We start from the raw sequence: 18,482 nt of genomic DNA on the forward strand, positions 1-18,482 counted from the left end.
TTGATCTGCCATCACAGCACTATCAACATTTATTATAAATAATGTATAAATACAGGGTGTCCCAGAACTCACGCCTAGCCGAAAAAGGGCGGATGCCGACAGCAATCAGGACGCCAAAAATGCAATTTGTTTTGTCCTGATGTGCATTAAAATTGAGAAATTGCTTAACGAAACTGACCAATCCCAGACGCTCAAGCACAAATAATATTAACGTTGCTAGGTTTCATAATTAACTCCTAAAAAGGAAAATTGATTTGGTCCACTACATTTTTATAACTGACATTTAATGTCAATTTGACAGATCAAAACCACACAATGACGATTCTAAAAAGAACCCTTTTATTACAACAAGAAACAGAACAAGACACATGATGTAATAGTTAAATCAAATGTTTGAACAAACCACCATTATTTTGGACACACAGATGAGCTCCTCTAACCAAACTTTGACATGGTACGGGTGCCGGTGATCTGTCGCGAGAATTTTTTGTACAGAAGGTTTTCCGATTTCTAACTGGCGTGCCACAGTTCAGATACTTTGCGTGGAGTGTTCGTTCATTAACCGCTTCCAAAACGGCTTCTTCATTTTCAACAGTTCTGGCCTGTCTTGGTGCTCCACCAACTTCGCGCCGATCTGTTAATAACTGATCAGTGTGTCCAGCTCGAGAAACAACACTAAGAATCGTTTTGTTGTCCGGATAATAATCACCACCTGGAAAACGTCCTCGGTACGTTCTTGCTGCTAATACTAATTTCGATAGCACTCTTCAAAAATAAGACGCATTTCGAGACATTCTGCCGCCGAGTACTCCTGAGCAGTTTTAGGATATTTGTTACCACCAAACATCAACTAGGAAACCAGCAAGCAAGGGAAACCAAAAGAAACGCCGTTTCACACTCCACTTGGATTTTCACTGTGTCAGTTGTCCTCCAGGTGTGTCTCTTGTCATTCAACGCTCGTCAACCAGTAGTCTTCAACCCTCTAGTCAATTTCTAAAGTACGCTGAGCCGTTTCTGCACACTAAGTTCAATATGAGCATCGCCGACTCCATCTTATACCAAGCCTGTTCAATAGCTTCCGAGATCTGTTCCCGCGAAGTAGGCCATGAGTACGTGAGGCGTGCGTACACTAGCGCCACTCTCGACAATTTCTTGAAACACAGTTCTCGCATTTTTTGATTTTTAATTATATATTTCTGATTAGTAGCCGTTTCCGCGAAGAGAATTATCTGTTTTCTTTATGGAAGTTCAGAGAAATCGCTTTCCTTGCATTCCAGACGCCGTAATTTTTGATGAATTTACCCGACATACCTAACCTATCATCACTTCAACCTTCAAAGTGACGGAAATGTCACCAAAATGAAAGAATTATCACCAGAATTTGATACGTTTTCTCGTCGTTGGGGTCGCTGGCGTATGTACGGCGATGACCTTGAGGGAACTTTTTGCAAAGGGGAGAAATCAAAATTGAACAGGCTTGGTATAAGATGGAGTCGGCGATGATATGAGTTAGATTTATTGAAGCCTGTCATTCTAACGTCAGTGAAATTTATAGTGGACCAGATTGTTCATACAAAATTCAAAGGAGAAAATTTAAACTGGTTTCTTAGCAACACGCCAGTGTATCCTCCAGACCATCTCCACGCGGCCTTGTGATTGGTCAACTTTGTCATGTCTTTTCTCAGTTTCTGTTGGAGCTGGAACTTTTTTTTCAGCAATTTACACATTCACATCTTTTCCCGATATCCCCGGTTTTCGGCTAGGCATGAGTTCTGGGACACCCTGTATAATACTGTTGTGTTGAATTACTAAATTTATTAAGTTTGTTCATAACATCTTGAATTAGTCAAGTCTGCATCAGTCTGCATGGTCTGCACACACAATCTGTCAAATCAAATGTCAAACCAATCACGTGCATTGCCAACCTGCTTTAATTAAAATCCCCAAGTGAAAGGCATTTACGAAAGTCTTAAAAATTCTGTCACCGCAATTTTGGGATCACATTTGAAATAATAGATGGAAACGATACACATTCTACCAGGTTAAACTATCTCTAAGTTTTGCAATTGATGGTTTTTAAAGGCATAACTTTATTTTTTGTACTTTTTTAACCAAGGTTAATAATGTGCCAAATGTCATAATCATTTTTAACCTAGGTGATAAAACGCAGCTTTTCAATATAGAAATCGGTAAATAATCTCCACTTTAATTACTACTAGTGAAAAAAAATATTTATAAATCCAAGATATAAATCTGATAGGGTAAGGTCACTACAATTTTTTGTGCTTTTTCAAACACAAAAAACCGCATCTAAATAGCTCTCTTCGTTTTCGTTTCGTGCAATTTTGTACGAACTTTTACATTAAAACGCCCTATCTTCAAATTTGGATAGTTCAACCTTAAGCCTCATTTCCACGGTCCGTTCTAGAGAGAAACAAATTCGATTTACGATGGAATTTGAGTTATTGCACCATATTTTGCGGTCGGAAAATTTGCAAATCCTATTGCACCCTTGGTTTACAATCCTCTGCTCCGATTTGGGCGGACAAGCTGGTTGAAACGCCAAACCACCAGACGGACTGCTACATTTGACAATAACCAGCAGGTTTAATTACTCCAATTCTTTCAATTTGAACACTAAATAACATATAAATGTGGTTTAATTTTAATAAAGATGTCGATAAATGTAGATGAACCTATCATTGTATGGAAACACACGTGAATGAATGCAGGTAGGTACGTTTCTTATCTCTGTGAGTAGATTTAAACTTTTGAAGTATATTTGATTGAAATGAAATATATTTTTGTGGATTTGGGCAGATTTATTACCTAAAGATTTGAATTTTTAATTTCGTTCTATGAATTGAATTTTCTGGATTTTAATGAAAGTTGAATAAAAATGCCTATTCCAAATTCTGGAACCATTTTACTTTGCTCTAGTTGTGAAAAAAGAAACAATTTTTAGAGTTTAGATTGGAATTTTCAAAATAAGAACGGTCTGTCATTCAAGATCCTACGGCGACCAATGAGAGACAGCGGAGAAGTTAAAGTAGTGGCACGTCTTGACGGGGTCTTTCAATCATGACACAGTTTTAGGAGAGTTTATCCTTTTATTTCTAACTTTTCCTACCAACAACATTGATAAACACTAGAATAATATAAACTCAAAAATAATTACAATATATCGGTAGGGGTTGGCATTGTCCCACTAGATCACAACTCACTCGCTACCTTAATAACCACTACTACTACTGGCTAACTACTCTTTGTACGTCGCCCATGTCACCTCGTTTCCGTAAGATGACTTTGCTAGTCCTTGGTTTTAGAGTGCTAGCTAAGCCACTTGCGAAAACCCGGTGCAACGTACAAAGGTAGTTAACCTGTTGGTCGTCGCATTTATTATTAACTGCTGATCCTTTAAAAATTGTCGTTCTGACAATTAACTTATTGCCTAAACCTTAACTATATTATCCTAACCATTTACATTTCTATCCTATGCCTAATCTCCCCTTCTGTCCTAAACTTTCCTCATGACCGGAAACGTTGACTTTTTACATCCTGCCACTAGCTTCGACTAGAAAAACAAAGCAGAACTTCCCCACACCTCGGAGTGGAACTCTTCCAACTGCACTGACGGGTCCTTTACCTTGGTTTCTCTTGGGTTGTACGTTCTCCTTGACCATTTAGGGACTCTTACTCAAAAGAATCTTGCTTAGGTTTTCAGGAAAGTTGCGTGGTTACAGGATTATCAATAAGGGCGAGGTTAAGTAAACAGGGAAAAACATGGTCAATCTCGTTGTTCTCGCCGCTCCTTCGGCACCATGTATCATCTCAAGTAGCATTGACCTCAAACCGTCCCTTCCAAATCACGCAGTTTCTTGTCGGTTCCGTTGAGTGGTCACTTTGCCTCTACTTCGCCTTCCGGTTCTTTGATGGCACTCCTGGAAGTGTGGTGTTTCCTCTAGCCTACCACTAGGACAGTCGGCCTTGTCGTGACATCTCGGACGGTCCATCGGTGATGGGGACAAACAAAAGACAACAATTACAAACTAATAGATTTAACTCCTAATCTAACCTTACAAGCTAATTACAAATTACTCTGACGTTTACATGGATTATCTTACTCTAAAATGCAGACAACAAGAATGCGAACATGACATTGTTGTTGTCTAGCCGACCTTCACTTTTCGATCAGCTGTTTCATTAAGCGCGTTACCCATATTTTTCAACCCGAATAACATTTAAAGCTTCCCTCTTTTAATTTTTGTTAAAAAAAGTTTCCCGTTTTTCCCTCTTTTCTTTGTGCTTGTCTGCTTACCTTAATTTAATCTCTTTCTTCTTCGCTCAAATTCCTCGGTGGGTAGAGTGTGATACTGGCACTCTGCCCCTTTGCTAATCCGAGTAGGGTCTCCTTCCCTATCTCCACATGGCACGTGCTCTGCGTTACCCTACTGTCTTCCTCTGGCAGTCTCTAGGACCTATCCTTCCGGGGAGGGTAACTGTTTTCTTCATACTTCTTTTTACAAATCTTGATTCCTTGGATTCATGCTTCCTCCTACAAATGAGTTTAGTAATTTAATAACCAAAAATTTTGAAAAAAATCAAAATTTAGACGTCGAATTAGAAGATCTAAATTTGACCCATAGATGACACCACTTTCAAAACTAAAAATTTGTAGCATATTAAAAAACAACGTAGTTTTCGCGTAATTTTGAAATTTTTAATAACAAAAACTTTAAATTTGACTTAAAGATAGTGCCAGTTTCAAAAATCAAGCGGCAAGAACTGATTTTGTTCTATAATTCTGTACTTTTTGAAGTCTATTTTGAACTCTAAAATTAGGCATCGAGATAACGCCACTTTTGAAAGTCAAAAGGTAAATTTAGAACAAAAATTAAAATTTTGACGGTACTCACTTATTTATGACGATGATTTCGATGCAGAGTTTGTCAATCATCAACAAGAACTAAAAAAAGAAAAACGCGAAGACAATCTTCTTCATTTTATCGTAGCTGAAATGTGTCGTACTTTGACCTCGTCTTCAGTTTTCGTTAAGAAGCGTCTTCATAAGCACTACTATTAGTCTTTTTCAGTAGAACAAACTAAATTTCCATCTCCCCACACATCAGGAGAAACGTTTCTTTGGTGTACTTGATCTTTCGGAAAATCTCTCAATTTGCAGGATGACAACTCATATACGGTAAATCCAGGATTTTTACAAAAATGGGCGTCAAGTCAAAGTACCGCAACATCAACAATCTAATTGAGCTCAAACTCTTGACGATCAAGTTTTAGGTGGATGTCTTCCGTCAAAAACTCCAGAAAAAGCGTCGGTCGTTGAAAAAACACAACGTGCTTCAAAATGGCAAGTTTTCGGCCGAAGCGTGAAGAGGGACTAGAAAATGTCGTAATGCATTCGACATTTTACTCAAAAATTACAAACGATAAAAAATTGGAATTTCAAGAACAAAAAATATTCTCATTTTTATATCTCTTCCGGTTATATCGGAGGCAGTAGAGAACTTGCGCATTTTAAATTGAAACATTCTTGGATTCTATTAGTATGTACAACATATTCATAAAACCTGGTGATATTTGTCTTTCCTTAAGATAAAGTTTGGGTGTGCATTGTAAAGAAAGAAGGGAACCCAAAACAGCTACCGTCAGAATAATTTCAGCTTGGGCCAATATTTAAGGCTTAAAATGACGTTGAAAATAAAAGTAATCATAACCAGTCCTACTTTGAGGAATAATTTTAGCATTTTGTTGGTTAATAAAGTCTATTCCGAGGGACGTTCTGGTTTAAAAAGCATTATTTCTTCCTTGATTTCGTTGGGGGCTATTTATGTTGTGTGGATATGTTGTGGAACGTACAGTGTTTTCTGCGGGGATGAAAACATTGACCAATTTTCCTGGTTGGTGGTACTTCAGCTTGCCTAAGGAGATGTTACAAAGATGCCTAAAATCAATTTGTCTATTTATGTTGCTTATTTAAGATATTTTGCACATACCTCTGAAGATCATAGTTCATCAGGATAACAACTGCTACAATGTATACTTCAAATTACCAGTCCGTCGTTTATAAGTAACTGAGTAGTCTGCCTTTGTCATAGAAATTCTCCCAGTTCTGTACGTAATCAAATATGTCTTTTTGGTTCTCATCTATGACTGTTAAATCTGCGCCTTTGCCATACAAATACTTCACGTTTCTTAAACAAGCGTTTTTACCAGCGACAAGTAGAGGCGTTTGTCCGTTCTTATTGCAAACATTGACATCAAAACTCCGCTCTAGTAAAAAGTCTATTATCTGAAAGTTTGCATTATTTGTTTGTGATGCACTGTGTAAAAGAGTGTTCCCATCATTATCATCAATTGTCAAGTCAGCGTTTAGGCGATAAAGATAAGCAAAGTTCTCAAAGCATCCAACTTCACAAGCTATGTTAATTGCAGTGCGACCTTGCTTAGTGCGAGCGTCGATGTTTATACCCAGTTTTAGTAAGAAATTCATTAATTGAATGTTTTCATGTTCAGAAGATGCTGCAAAGTGTAACGGTGTAAATCCGCGATTATCAACGATGGTAAAGTCAGCGTTGTAGCTGTGCAGAAATTGCACATTTCTAAAGCAACGATTCCAGCAAGCATAGTGTAATGGGGTCTGACCATATGTGTTGAGAGCATTTAGGTAGAGACCTTTGTGCATTAAAGATTTCGCTACTTCAAAATTTTTGTTTTCTATTTGCATTAAGAAATGGAAAACCGTACAGTTTTGGATGTCTAAAATTGTCACATCTGCATGGTTTTCTATTAAGATTTTAGCGCTTTCAAGAAAACCACTTTTGCTTGCGAAATGAAGTGCAGTTTTCCCTTCTTTATTTTGAGCGTTGACGTTGACTCCTTTCGTTATCAATAATTTTAACATTTCTGTGTTCTCTTCCTTACTTTTCATTAGGTAGTGCAATGGTGTGTTGTTCATCTCATTTTGAATAGTAACATCCATTCCATTTTCGATCAAAATTTTAGCGCTTTCACAAAAACCTCTTTTGCTTGCGAGATGAAGTGCAGTTTTCCCTTCTTTATTTTGAGCGTTGACGTTGACTCCTTTCGTTATCAATAATTTTAACATTTCTGTGTTCTCTTCCTCATTTTGCATTAGATAGTGCAATGACGTGTTGCCCATCTCATCTTGACTAGTAACATCCATTCCATTTTCGATCAAAATTTTGGCATTACTAGAACGATTTTTGAGTGTCAGATGAAGTGCAGTTTGACCTTTAGAATTTTGAGCTTTGAAGTCGACGCCATAGTTTTGTACCATTTTCATCACTTCTTCATTAAGATTTTGCTGTTTCACTAAATGATGCAGAATTGTGTTTCCACCACTGCACTGTGCTCCCTTTTGCATCAACATGTCAAACATGTCGTTGCATCCGTAGTAAGAAGCAAAATCTAGAGGATTGTTCATGACATAGTCATATTGCATAAACATGTTGTTTATATTTCTGTCATTTATATTGTCTAATATGATTTCAACTATTTCGATATTTTGTTTTCTTGCTTTGGTGCAATCATCATTTGTGCAACCTTTAATAGCCATGTGCAACAAATAACAGTTTCCATATTGAATAGATAACTGTTCACAAGTCAATTTAGGGTTTTTTTTGAAACATTTTCTTAAACAAATTGATGTTACCTAACGCCGATAGATAAATTGCAAAATTTGTAACTTCAAAGTTATGTAAATGAATTCTTTTGATTATTTCTTCAAATGTCAACAGGTCCATCTCGACAAATCTTTCTATCGGATATAAACTCCCTCGATAAAGTGAATATTCCAAACAATCAAACTGAAATAAATTGTCTCGTTGATGCACATCTTTCAATTCTTTAGCCAACACATCAACCATATTCATATAAAGACTTGTTGCACGTTTATCTAGTTCGAAACTGTATGGCAAATCGGAAAAATTAAAGAAATTGCCGTAAGTGCAAGCTAAATGAAAAGCTAGTCTACCGCCTTCATCTTTCTCGTCGCACTTTGTGGGGGCGAGTTTTTCAATTTCGTCTAGATTTTGATAAATAACAGCCAAATGCAGAGGATTATTTTCAGCCATCATCATGTCGAAGATCTTCCTTAAATTGTCGTATCTTGGATTAAAAAACGCGTGTTTTAAAAGTACTACTTTCTCTCTGTTCTTCTTTAACCAAGTACACGCGAAATATTCGGCAAAAGTTTGATGCTGAAATATTACCACATTTTGAAAGGAAAAGTTTCTTCTACTTAAATATTCACTTAAGTCGTGTTGAATAACATTTTTAACAATACCGATTTTATCTCCTTGTTCTTTGATCGTACTTAAAAAATCTTTAGTTTTGGTTACGTCTATTTGTAGTCTCCTAAAATCGTCATAATTCAAACATGATATCAATGCTGGAATTTCGTACTGCTCCAAATCATGTTCAATATTCATCCCGAGCTGACTTTGAAGACTCCTGTCAATACCAAGTTTCTCATGTTTTATTTGGCCTTTGCTTTCGAAAAATAACTTATACATTCTCGTTAATACAAACATGTTTTGTTCTTCAACTTCAAACGCATTCGTGTTATGCAGAAATATTTCACTGAGAATGTGCAGCTGCTGTGGAATTCCAAGCAACTGGCGACTGTTGTTGACGTCCACACTTTTGAAAACGGCGCTGATGATCTTTTCTATTTGCTCTTTTTCGTATCGTTTCTGCAGTCTTTTTTCTAAATACTGTTCCTGCTGTTCTTCACTTAGTTCTTGAATTTCTATGGGTTCGACTTTTAGGGTGTGACTCAGTTTTTCGCGTAAGTTTTCTCGCGATGAGATCCAGATGTTTAGACCATTTTTGTGCATATGTTGAGCGCATTTTAGAACAAGATCAACATATTTACTGTCGACTTCGTCTAAACCATCTAGGAATATGTGAACTCTCTTTTGCTTGATTAAAACTTGTCGAATTTGTTTGGTGAAGACGTCTTCCGACTGACCAAACATCAAAATTTCGTTTGAAATGCTGTCTAACTGATTATCTAATTTGATCCCTTCGTATTTTGCAAAAAGTCGATTGCAGTTAATTAAACTGACATAAAACGCCCATGAATCAGACGGACAATTGTTGCTTAAAACATTCATCATTCTCGATTTGCCCATTCCAGGCGCCGCACAGAAAACATTCAAATTGCTGTCAAGATTATCAAAAATGTTTTCTTCCCGCACAATCTTTTTCGTTCGAGGAAAGTGAACACTTCTAGACACGTGATATTCTGGAAGTTCTTCGTGTTTCTGTCCTATAAAACAACACTTCTCCCGAGACATTTCAAACAGTTCCTTTGTTTTTATATGTAGAGCCATTTCTTGATCGATGTTGACGAGTTGCTGGAGAGACAGTTCGGATCTTCCTTGGAGCGAAATCATAAAATTCTCCATGATCTGAAGGCGAATATTTTCAGGGATCGATTTTCTACTCAAGTCCTTTAAACTTTCGAAAACGTCCCATTTCATAAAATCTTTTCTGCTCAGATTGCCAACTAGAAGAATTTTTTTCCCATGCAATTGTGGTTTGAGAAAGTTTAACACGGAATGGACAATTTTTTCGTTTTCTTCGTTTACTTTAACCACAAGTGGTGCCTTTTCGAGAAGCCATGACACTTTCGATGGTGTGGACGCATCGTTTTCTGACAAGGCAAACTTTTCCGTGCACTTAGCAAACTCTTCGTTTTTCTCCACGTGCCATGGAAGTTTAATAGATTTATTTTTAACGATAGTAAGTTCAAAGTGCATGATAGTCTTCTTAAGGTTTTCCGTCTTGTCGTTGGCATTTTCGGACGAAAGCTGTTGAATGTAAGGTGAAAATGCTAGTTCACTTAGTTTTGCAACAAAATCTCGTTTGGTCAAAACGTAATTTTGAGTCCACCATTCGTGTAGAAAGTGTGTTAACTCGGCGTACAACTCGCGGTTAACAATACCATTCAATTTTTCTCTAAACTCAGTTTCAGCAGTTTTTAAATTAAACTGTTGCGACAAAAGGTAAAATTGAAAATCTGTTTTTTTCATTTCCAAAACTGTGTTTTCTAATGGTTCCGAGGTATTCAATAAAATATTTTCGTCATCTAATTTGCACGGTCGAACTTCAATTCCTCCAGACAAAACTATGTCGCTTTTTACATCCACTTCATTGTTGGTATAAAGAATGAAAACATCGCCATCTTCGTTATCTGTAATTTTAGAAATAGAATCCAAGTATTTTTGCGCTTGAAAATCTTTTTTTGTCTCAAAATGTTTCTTTTCCAAAACTTGTGTCTTGTCTTTATGTTTCAGTTGTAGTAAAAATCTTCGTTTCAACCCATTTTTAAAAATAACTTTCATTTCAATATCATCAAAATTTCCGCAGTTCACTTTGTTTGAAGTCATCTCAAAGTCTTCGACGTCACTGTTGGTACTTAATTTTAGAGCGTAAAACCCACACATTAGTTTCTCAAACTCTCTCCCGGAATCGACAGTTCCAATTTGCTTTTCGAATTGTGGAAACTAAAAGAAACACCAAAAAGTTGTGTTTATTTTGGTAGAATTTTTGGTTGAAATATTTTCAAAATGTAAACATTTTTGGAAATGGTTTTTCATATTTCTACTGCACTAAAACTTACATTTTCTGTAGCGCGTGTACACTTCTTTGTTGCTGGGAATACATGTTCCTCCGGTGAAGGACGATTTTTAGATGTCATGTGAATTTCAGAAGTTTTGACGACCTGATAATAATGAAAAATGAGTTAATTAACAAACAAGTTGGTTAATTAGGACGATTAATAGTCGAGATGATATAACTCACAAACATAGTGAGAACATGTGATTTTCAGTAGTATACAGTATGTCCCCGGATTAGGTTCACAAGAGGGAAAAAAGTTTATTTTCTATTTTACAAAAAAATTATTAGTTTGTACTCAATTTTTTCATATTTCTATTTATTAAATTTTGTAATCGTATTTAAATAATAGCAGGCTGTGGATTCACAATATCAAATAGTGCGTTAAAGATTTAAGGAAAACTAACCCAATAATGTGTAGGTATTAGAAAATTGCATAAGAAATGCAGTTGCATCCTTAACAATAATTGAGGAAATTCGAAACAGTGTTAAAAAACTACGAGTTAGAATTAAACTATGTGCTGAAACAGGTAATGGACCAATCAAATAGTAGAAATTGGTTTGAGTTAAGGAATACATTTTATTTCTTTGACATTTTTTGCAAAATTAAAAATAAAAAAGTTCTTTGTTATTTTTTGTTTTTTTTTTTCGATTTTAACAACACAGCTTGATAATATTAAAGTTTTAATTAAAAATTTATTTATTTTAAATTAAGCAAAAAATATTATTCCATTGTCATTTTTTTGTAAAATAAAAAATAAAGTTTTTTCTTCTTGTGAACTCAATTCGGGGACATACTGTACAGGGTAAACCCGAATAAAGTGCAAAGATTTTAACCCCAATATCAGACAACGCAGTTTGAGATAATGACCAAATTTAACGTTCCAAAACATCACCGTTTCCAAAAAAAGATTCAAATTTTCTGTAAAAATTAGGGTGCGTCACTGAAGGGCAGTTTTCAAGTTCACTGTCAATTCAGGTCAGGGAGTTCCCCTCAGTTTAGCAATAATCGTGGCAGAAAAATTTTGCAGTGCCAAATTGTTCAAACTACTTTGAGTTAGATTTTTTTATTCTTTACTAGTAGTTTTTTCAAAAGTGTTATGATGACCTTAAATTTATAAAAAGTGATTTGTTTACGGGTAAAACTGAATTTACGCGTGATGATGATATTCTGGATTGTCCAATTAAGAGCATTTGCTAATTTTTGTAATAACTTCAAATAAATTTTTCATTATTTTGTTTCTAATTAAAATTGTAGATTGGTCCACAAAGCGAGTCGAAATATGTCACCTTAAGAACCAATCGAGCTAAATATTGGCCTTTTTTAAGGCTCTATTTATTTCAAACAAATTCATTTTTTGCCATATTCAATTTTTGAAATGTGTCGTGTCATTAAAATCTGTGATTAAGTGAAAGTAAGCGTAATAATATATTGTACTAGGTGGCCCTCGGAATTCTGTAGACTCGCTTTTTTCGTGGACCTCGCTTTTCCGTGGCGTTGGATATTAATTTGTTTATTTGTTAGATTATGAAACCAAAAAGGCGAGTTTTACAGAATTCCGAGGGCCACCTAGTTAATTGTCATTTAACATTTTGCAAAGAAAGTTTTAAAATAACTTCATATTTTGTGTTTTTTGTTTTTTCAAACTCTGATAGAAATAACTACGCATGGCATAATGAAGAATTTTCTGAAAATTTTAGAAAAAAAAACATACTTAAAGGTTTAAAAAAAAATAACCAACGGGCTTCGCTATTAAAAATTTAACAGTACTACGCAGAACATTCATAAATCAGGCAGGCTGCGCTTTTAAAGGTTTCCGAGTCCATTGCAAATTCTATTACAATCAAAGAAGAAAAAATATACACACGGTGTAGTCTCAGATTTCAGCAATAATAATTATAAATGGGCTACAATAATAATTTATATTTTGGAACTCATTGTTTGGAAACGAACTATTTGTTTAAGCTTATTCATTCATAAATTGGTATTGACCAGAGGCTGAGTTCACCTGATTTCCTCGCTGACTGTTTTGTAATTTCGTCTAACTTCCCCTGATTTTCTTTTGATGTCGTCTAACTCCTTAGATTAAAAATCGGCCGAGTCGTAAATAGTACTTACGTTTTGGGGTATTTATGCCAACGATTTTTTTTTAAACTACAATAAAACGACTATCAGGATGTCCAGTCGCACTATTTATATAAGTTTCTTTATCTCTTGTTAATTTATTGTTTTCTTGGAGTTCATATTTGTTTATCGGTTCATTCGTAATGAACATTATTTTATTCAATCGTACATCATTAATTCCATCAGTTCCTCTCAAATTACTACAGACCCCGCGAAAGAATCGAACAACATTCGAAGCTCGGCTATGAACTTCTAGTTGTCGGTACCAAATAATGATTTTATGGCTTAATTGGGGTAGTCACTACCCAATAGAACAAAACCACCAAATAGCAGATTCTAAAATTTTCTCATTGTCAAAGGCATCGGTAAAATTCGCTTAATTTGTTTAATCCCTCTAATATCTGCTGTCTTACATCGATGAAAAATTTGACCGAATCGTAAATGTTCACCAAAATTTGAACTTGTCGCATCAATTTAATTTATCTGTTGAAATTTTGTTAACTGTAAGTATATAGTATCCTTTTTACGTCTGCTTTGACTTTCGATAAGATTGTGCAAATCTGTTTGTTGATATTTAGTCGGAATTGACACTTTAAAAAAAATATATTAAAAAAAAATAGCTTGCTACTTGACATTGAAAATGTATCAATATTGTGTACTACATATTAAAAATAAGCGCCGAACAGGCTCCTTGAGAATTTTTTGTTTTCTTCGAGTCGTTTATCCGTTCAATCATTATTATACAATGAAGAATATTTTTTTTATATTATCCGAACAGAATAAGTTAGGATTCATTTGTAGATTTTTTTTGTAACTTCTCCTCGTACCAAAATCACACGCTTGCAATAAAATTTCCATCGGTAACTGTTTCGAGAAATATCCCAATATGCGAAAAATTAATGAAAAATGATACGCTACGGTTTCGAGAGATAATAAAGTACGACTTTGTTGTAGTAGATCGGGAATGGATTAAAATTTAAAAAAACGAAATTGATTACACGTTCGTTTCTTTGATTATGCTTGAAGTAATAAAGTCTTCGTCACCCGAAAGCTTCGGTCCAGTTTGTTTACCACTTCAGATCCCAAGAAAAGAGGTAAAAAATACAGTAGTATTTGAAGCTTCGCTGTCAAGTTACAGCAGGTACCAAATAGTGATTTTATGGCTTAATTGCCAGTACTCACTATACAAAAGCATTAAACCAGTAAATTAGCAGATTCTGAAATTTTTTTATTTTTTACTCCTTTTGTGTAAAGATTTCCCGCATTTTTAGTCTCTCTAATATCAACGATTAAAAATCGACCAAGTTGTAATAAAATTCGATAATCGTCACGTTCATTTCATTTATCTGTTGTACTTTCGCATAAGTATCCTTAAAAATAGCCTTTTAGATACTTGGTATTTATGCAAATTTTGTATACAGAGTATCAAGAAATGTTTGTCCATCAAATGATAATCTGTGATTAAACAATGAATTCGCGCTTGTAAATTGAAGTTTTGAAATATGCTTAAAGATTTTCAAGTGTAAGTTACGCATAATACCCAAAACACACTTTGATGGTCAAAGAGATCCTGTATTAAAAATAAGTCGATTAATAAATCAATCTCCGCTAATGTTTCCTTCGTTGCTCGAACCGATTTAAATAAGTGCCGAGAAAAAAAGCCGCTACCGTACATGTTGTATGTAGAAACAATCAGACCCTTTTCTGAAATGTTGAGACATTTTTATGACTGGTCTCTCGACTTAATGGTTATGGTTTTGTCCCCACGAACATTAAAGCATTTTGAAACGTCTACCACGTCAGCAAAACCGGACGAACGAAAACGATTTTCAAAAGTCTCTCACGCGAAAAGCAAAAGTCGGAAAAGGACCAAACCACACCCACCGTAATCTCGGGAAAGTGTACGTTTGGGAAAGCTCGGCGAAAGTGTCGAGAAAAAATCGGTCCAAGAAGGTACTCGCGCAAAACTACGTCACCCGTTCGCCGGTATTCTCGTTTTAAAAGAGGCGTTGCGCCTGTACACGTTTTATATATATAGTAACTAGGTGGCCCTCGGAAATCGGTAAATCTCGCTTTTTTCGTGGACCTCGCTTTTCCATTGCCTTTGATTTCTTATTTGTTATACTGTAAAACAAAGATGGTCACGGAAAAGCTAAATCCACAAAAAAGCGAGATTTACCGATTTCTGAGGGCCACCTAGTTAATTCTCATTTTACATTTAGCAAACTTGTTTATGTCCTTCAATATTTGAAACTTTGATAGATAAAAATAATAATTGTTCTTGACATTTTTTTAATTATAGATTAAAGTATCAAAGATATAGCTTCGCTATAAAAATCAAACAGTACGCGAAAAATTTATAGCAACACAAAAGGACTGAACCAGTGAATTAGCAGATTTTTTATCAAAATGCCAAAAGACTGCTATTGATATTTTTGTGAGTTTGTGACAATTCATTTCAGGGAATTCCAGTTACGTACCAAAACAATCATTTTTTACCAAAATTAGGACCTAGGTCGCCTTTCAAAATCGGTAAATTTCGTCTTTTTCGTAAATCTCGCTTTTCTCTAGCTTTGGAATTTGATTTGAGATTAATGTATAATATAAATATACTATGAAACAAAGATGACCACAGAAAAGCTAGATCCACAAAGAAATCGAGATTCATCGATTACCGAGGGCATCTGATTAACTCTCACTTAACATTTAACAAACCAATATAACTTCGTTGTTTATGTTCTTTAATTTTTGAAACTCTCATCGATATAAATAATTGCGTTTGTCTTTTTTTTAACTTTAGATTAAAAATAAATAAATACTTAGAAGTACTAAAAATAAGTTAATAAAAAACCAACGGGCTTCGCTATAAAAAAATGAACAGGAATATAGGTAAATTATACAGGCTGCATTTACTACGATTGTAGTTAACTCTCATTTAACAATTAGCAAAGAAATATGACTCCGTTGTTTATGTCTTTCGATTTTTGAAACTCTGATAGAAATAATTGCGCATGGAATTTTTTTTATCACATAAAAATAAATAATAAAATGTACCAAGAAAAATAATTTAAAAACCAACGGGCTTCGCTGTTTAAGAAATTGAACCGGAAAATGCATAAATCGTAGAGGATTTATTTCGATTAAATACTTAATATTATGTTAAAGTTGTACAATGTAACCGTTTTTCGGTCAATCAAATGTTAGTAATTCTCAAATTAGTTGCCAGATTAACTTACATTTAAAAGATGGAAAAAATCTCAAAAAGCAAAAATTGGACGAGAAGTCGAATAAGAACACAGCTGATGGGCCGCTGCGCGGTAGCTACTGCGCAGCTTTTAAAACTGCGCGCCACAGCGAGTCAATAAAAACACCCACGGTCGAAAGCCCACCAGGGAATCTGTCGATACTGTCAATAATGACTTTTTGTTTTGTTGGTTATGGTCACATTTTGTTAATGGTAGAAAAGTGTTTCTTTATTTTATCTACGTTATATGTGAATATTTGTCTAAATATTCCGATTCGTTTATGGTTAATTCCGCCATTAATAAAAAACTATGTACAGGGTTCGCCAACACTAGTGTCCTGGGCCAAAATCGCTATTAATCCATTTCCGACCTACTAGAACAAAGTCGTATTTTATTATTTTTTAAAACCGTTGCGTATCAAGACAATAGGATTTTTCAATCATTTTTCGTATATTGGGGTATTTCTCAAAACAGTTACCGATGGAAATTTTATTGCAATCGTGTGATTTTGGTACGGGTGTAAGAATCATATCTACAAATAAATCCTAACTTATTCTGTTCTGATTGTATAATAATTAATGAACGGATAACCAACTCGAAGAGAACAATAAATTTACAAAGAATGTAGAATGTTCGGCGCTTAATTTTATTATTTACTACGCAATATTGTTACACTTTCAATATCATGTAACAGTCCATCTTTTTCAAAGTATCAATTCCGACAAAATATCAAAAACAGATTTACACGATTTTATCGAAAGTCAAGGCAGACGTAGAAAGGATACTACTTAGAGTTAACAAAAGTTTAACAGATAAATGAAATTGATGCGACGAATTCAAATTTTGGTGACCATTACGACTCGGTCAATTTTTAATCGTTGTAAGGCAGGACATATTAAAGGGAATAAAAATGCAAGTGCATTTCTTAATTGTGGTACTTACCACAGTACTTGACAGTACTTGATAGTACTTAATTTTAAATTTTATTATTTATGTATCGACATCACCCCATTTCCCTTCACACAACTAAAAAAACGACCATCACACAACGATAGTCGCGATAAACAAATATGAACTCGAAGAAAACAATAAATTATCAAGGGATTAAGAATGCAAAACCTATGTAAAGAATGCGACAGGACGTCCTGATGGTCGTTTTATTCTAGTTTAAAAAAAAAACGAACCGTTCATCATAAATACCCTAAAACGTACTATTTACGACTCGGTCGACTTTTAATCGTTCAAAATCAGTAACTAGATATTAGAGAGACTAATAAAAATGCAAGGTGTATGATTAATTGGGGTACTTATTACACAAAAGGAGTAAACCATCACAGTTAGTTTTATTATTTATGACCGACATCCACTTCACACCCTTTCTCACCAGAAAAACACCGACCATCAGACAGGGATAGTCGGGTGTCACATTTTACCGATGTTTTTCATCGATAACAAAATCTGCTATTCGGTAGTATAGCACTATTGTGTAGTGAGTACTCCAATTAAGCCATAAAGTCATGTCGACAACTGTTCAAGCAGAGATTGGATAAAATAATGTTCACTACGAATGAACCGATAAATAAATATGAATTCGAAGAAGAAATGAAGAATTCAAAATCTCTGAAGAATGGGACCGGACATCCTGTTCGTTTTATAGTAGTTTAACAAAAAAAATGAGAACCCTTGAATACCCCAAAACGTATGTCTATAATTACACAATGTTTAAATACATAAAATATAATATACGGTAGCGGCTTCTTTCCCTGGAGAGAACCGCCACTTAATAAAATCAAACCGAGCTTTGCAAAAAACATAATTTAACATTAATCAATTACGAAACCGTACTCTCAATTTAAAAAAAATACGATTTTTCATGCATTTTTGGGATATATGTTAAGTATTTGCTTTGGGTGTGCTAAATAAGTTTTTTAGGTCCCTATTTGGGCAAAAAAAGAATGTTTCGGAAGGTAACTGTGGAATTCCATGAAATTCTTCATAAACTGAGAATCTATTATTGTGTGACTGCATGAGTTCAAAAAAGAACGCAAATAAAACTTTTTTGTAAACAGCGGATCTGCTTATTAATATCCTAGAGGTTAACCTCCCAGGAAAATCGGTGTATTAGTTTTAAAAAAATACAAGGAAATCAGGGAAATCAATAGGAAATCACTTGAAAATCAGTTGAAATCATTAAAACATAAGGGGTAACCAATAGGAAATCAGAGGTAATAATTAGGAAATCAGGGAAAGTTAGACAGAATCACCAAAAAGTCAGGGAAAATATTAGAACATCAGGGGTCAATCAATAGGAAATAAGAGGACACTACTAGAAAATCAGAGAAATTCAGACGAAATCACAAGGAAATCAGGAAAATTTGGACGAAATTACAAGAAAATCCGAGAAAGTTAGACGAGAACACAAGAAAAAAAAATTAACTTCTGGGATTAAC

At 34.7% G+C, this 18,482-nt stretch overlaps 1 protein-coding gene across 1 annotated transcript; it reads right to left on the reverse strand.

Moving 5' to 3' along the window:
* Positions 1 to 6,079: 6,079 nt before the first annotated feature.
* Positions 6,080 to 10,854, reverse strand: LOC148176631 (uncharacterized). The gene is made up of 4 exons (XM_088035157.1): positions 10,849 to 10,854; positions 10,667 to 10,768; positions 7,846 to 10,550; positions 6,080 to 7,163 (listed from the first exon to the last, which is right to left on the reverse strand). Exons 1-4 carry the CDS (start codon positions 10,852 to 10,854, stop codon positions 6,080 to 6,082), a joined length of 3,897 nt encoding a protein of 1,298 aa, XP_087891283.1.
* Positions 10,855 to 18,482: the final 7,628 nt, after the last annotated feature.

This window comes from Gnatocerus cornutus, chromosome 4 (genome assembly GCF_029298725.1).
Source record: "Gnatocerus cornutus isolate USDA-ARS CGAHR chromosome 4, icGnaCorn1.1, whole genome shotgun sequence".
NCBI lineage: Eukaryota > Metazoa > Arthropoda > Insecta > Coleoptera > Tenebrionidae > Gnatocerus > Gnatocerus cornutus.

Bases quoted from the DNA above. Each gene is read 5' to 3' on its own strand.
- LOC148176631 (XM_088035157.1), bottom strand. The intron at 10,551-10,666 runs GTAAGTTTTAGT...TGTTTCTTTTAG, and splicing joins GTACACGCGCTACAGAAAAT to TTTCCACAATTCGAAAAGCA. The intron at 7,164-7,845 runs GTTTGATTGTTT...GGGCAACACGTC, and splicing joins CAACGAGACAATTTATTTCA to ATTGCACTATCTAATGCAAA.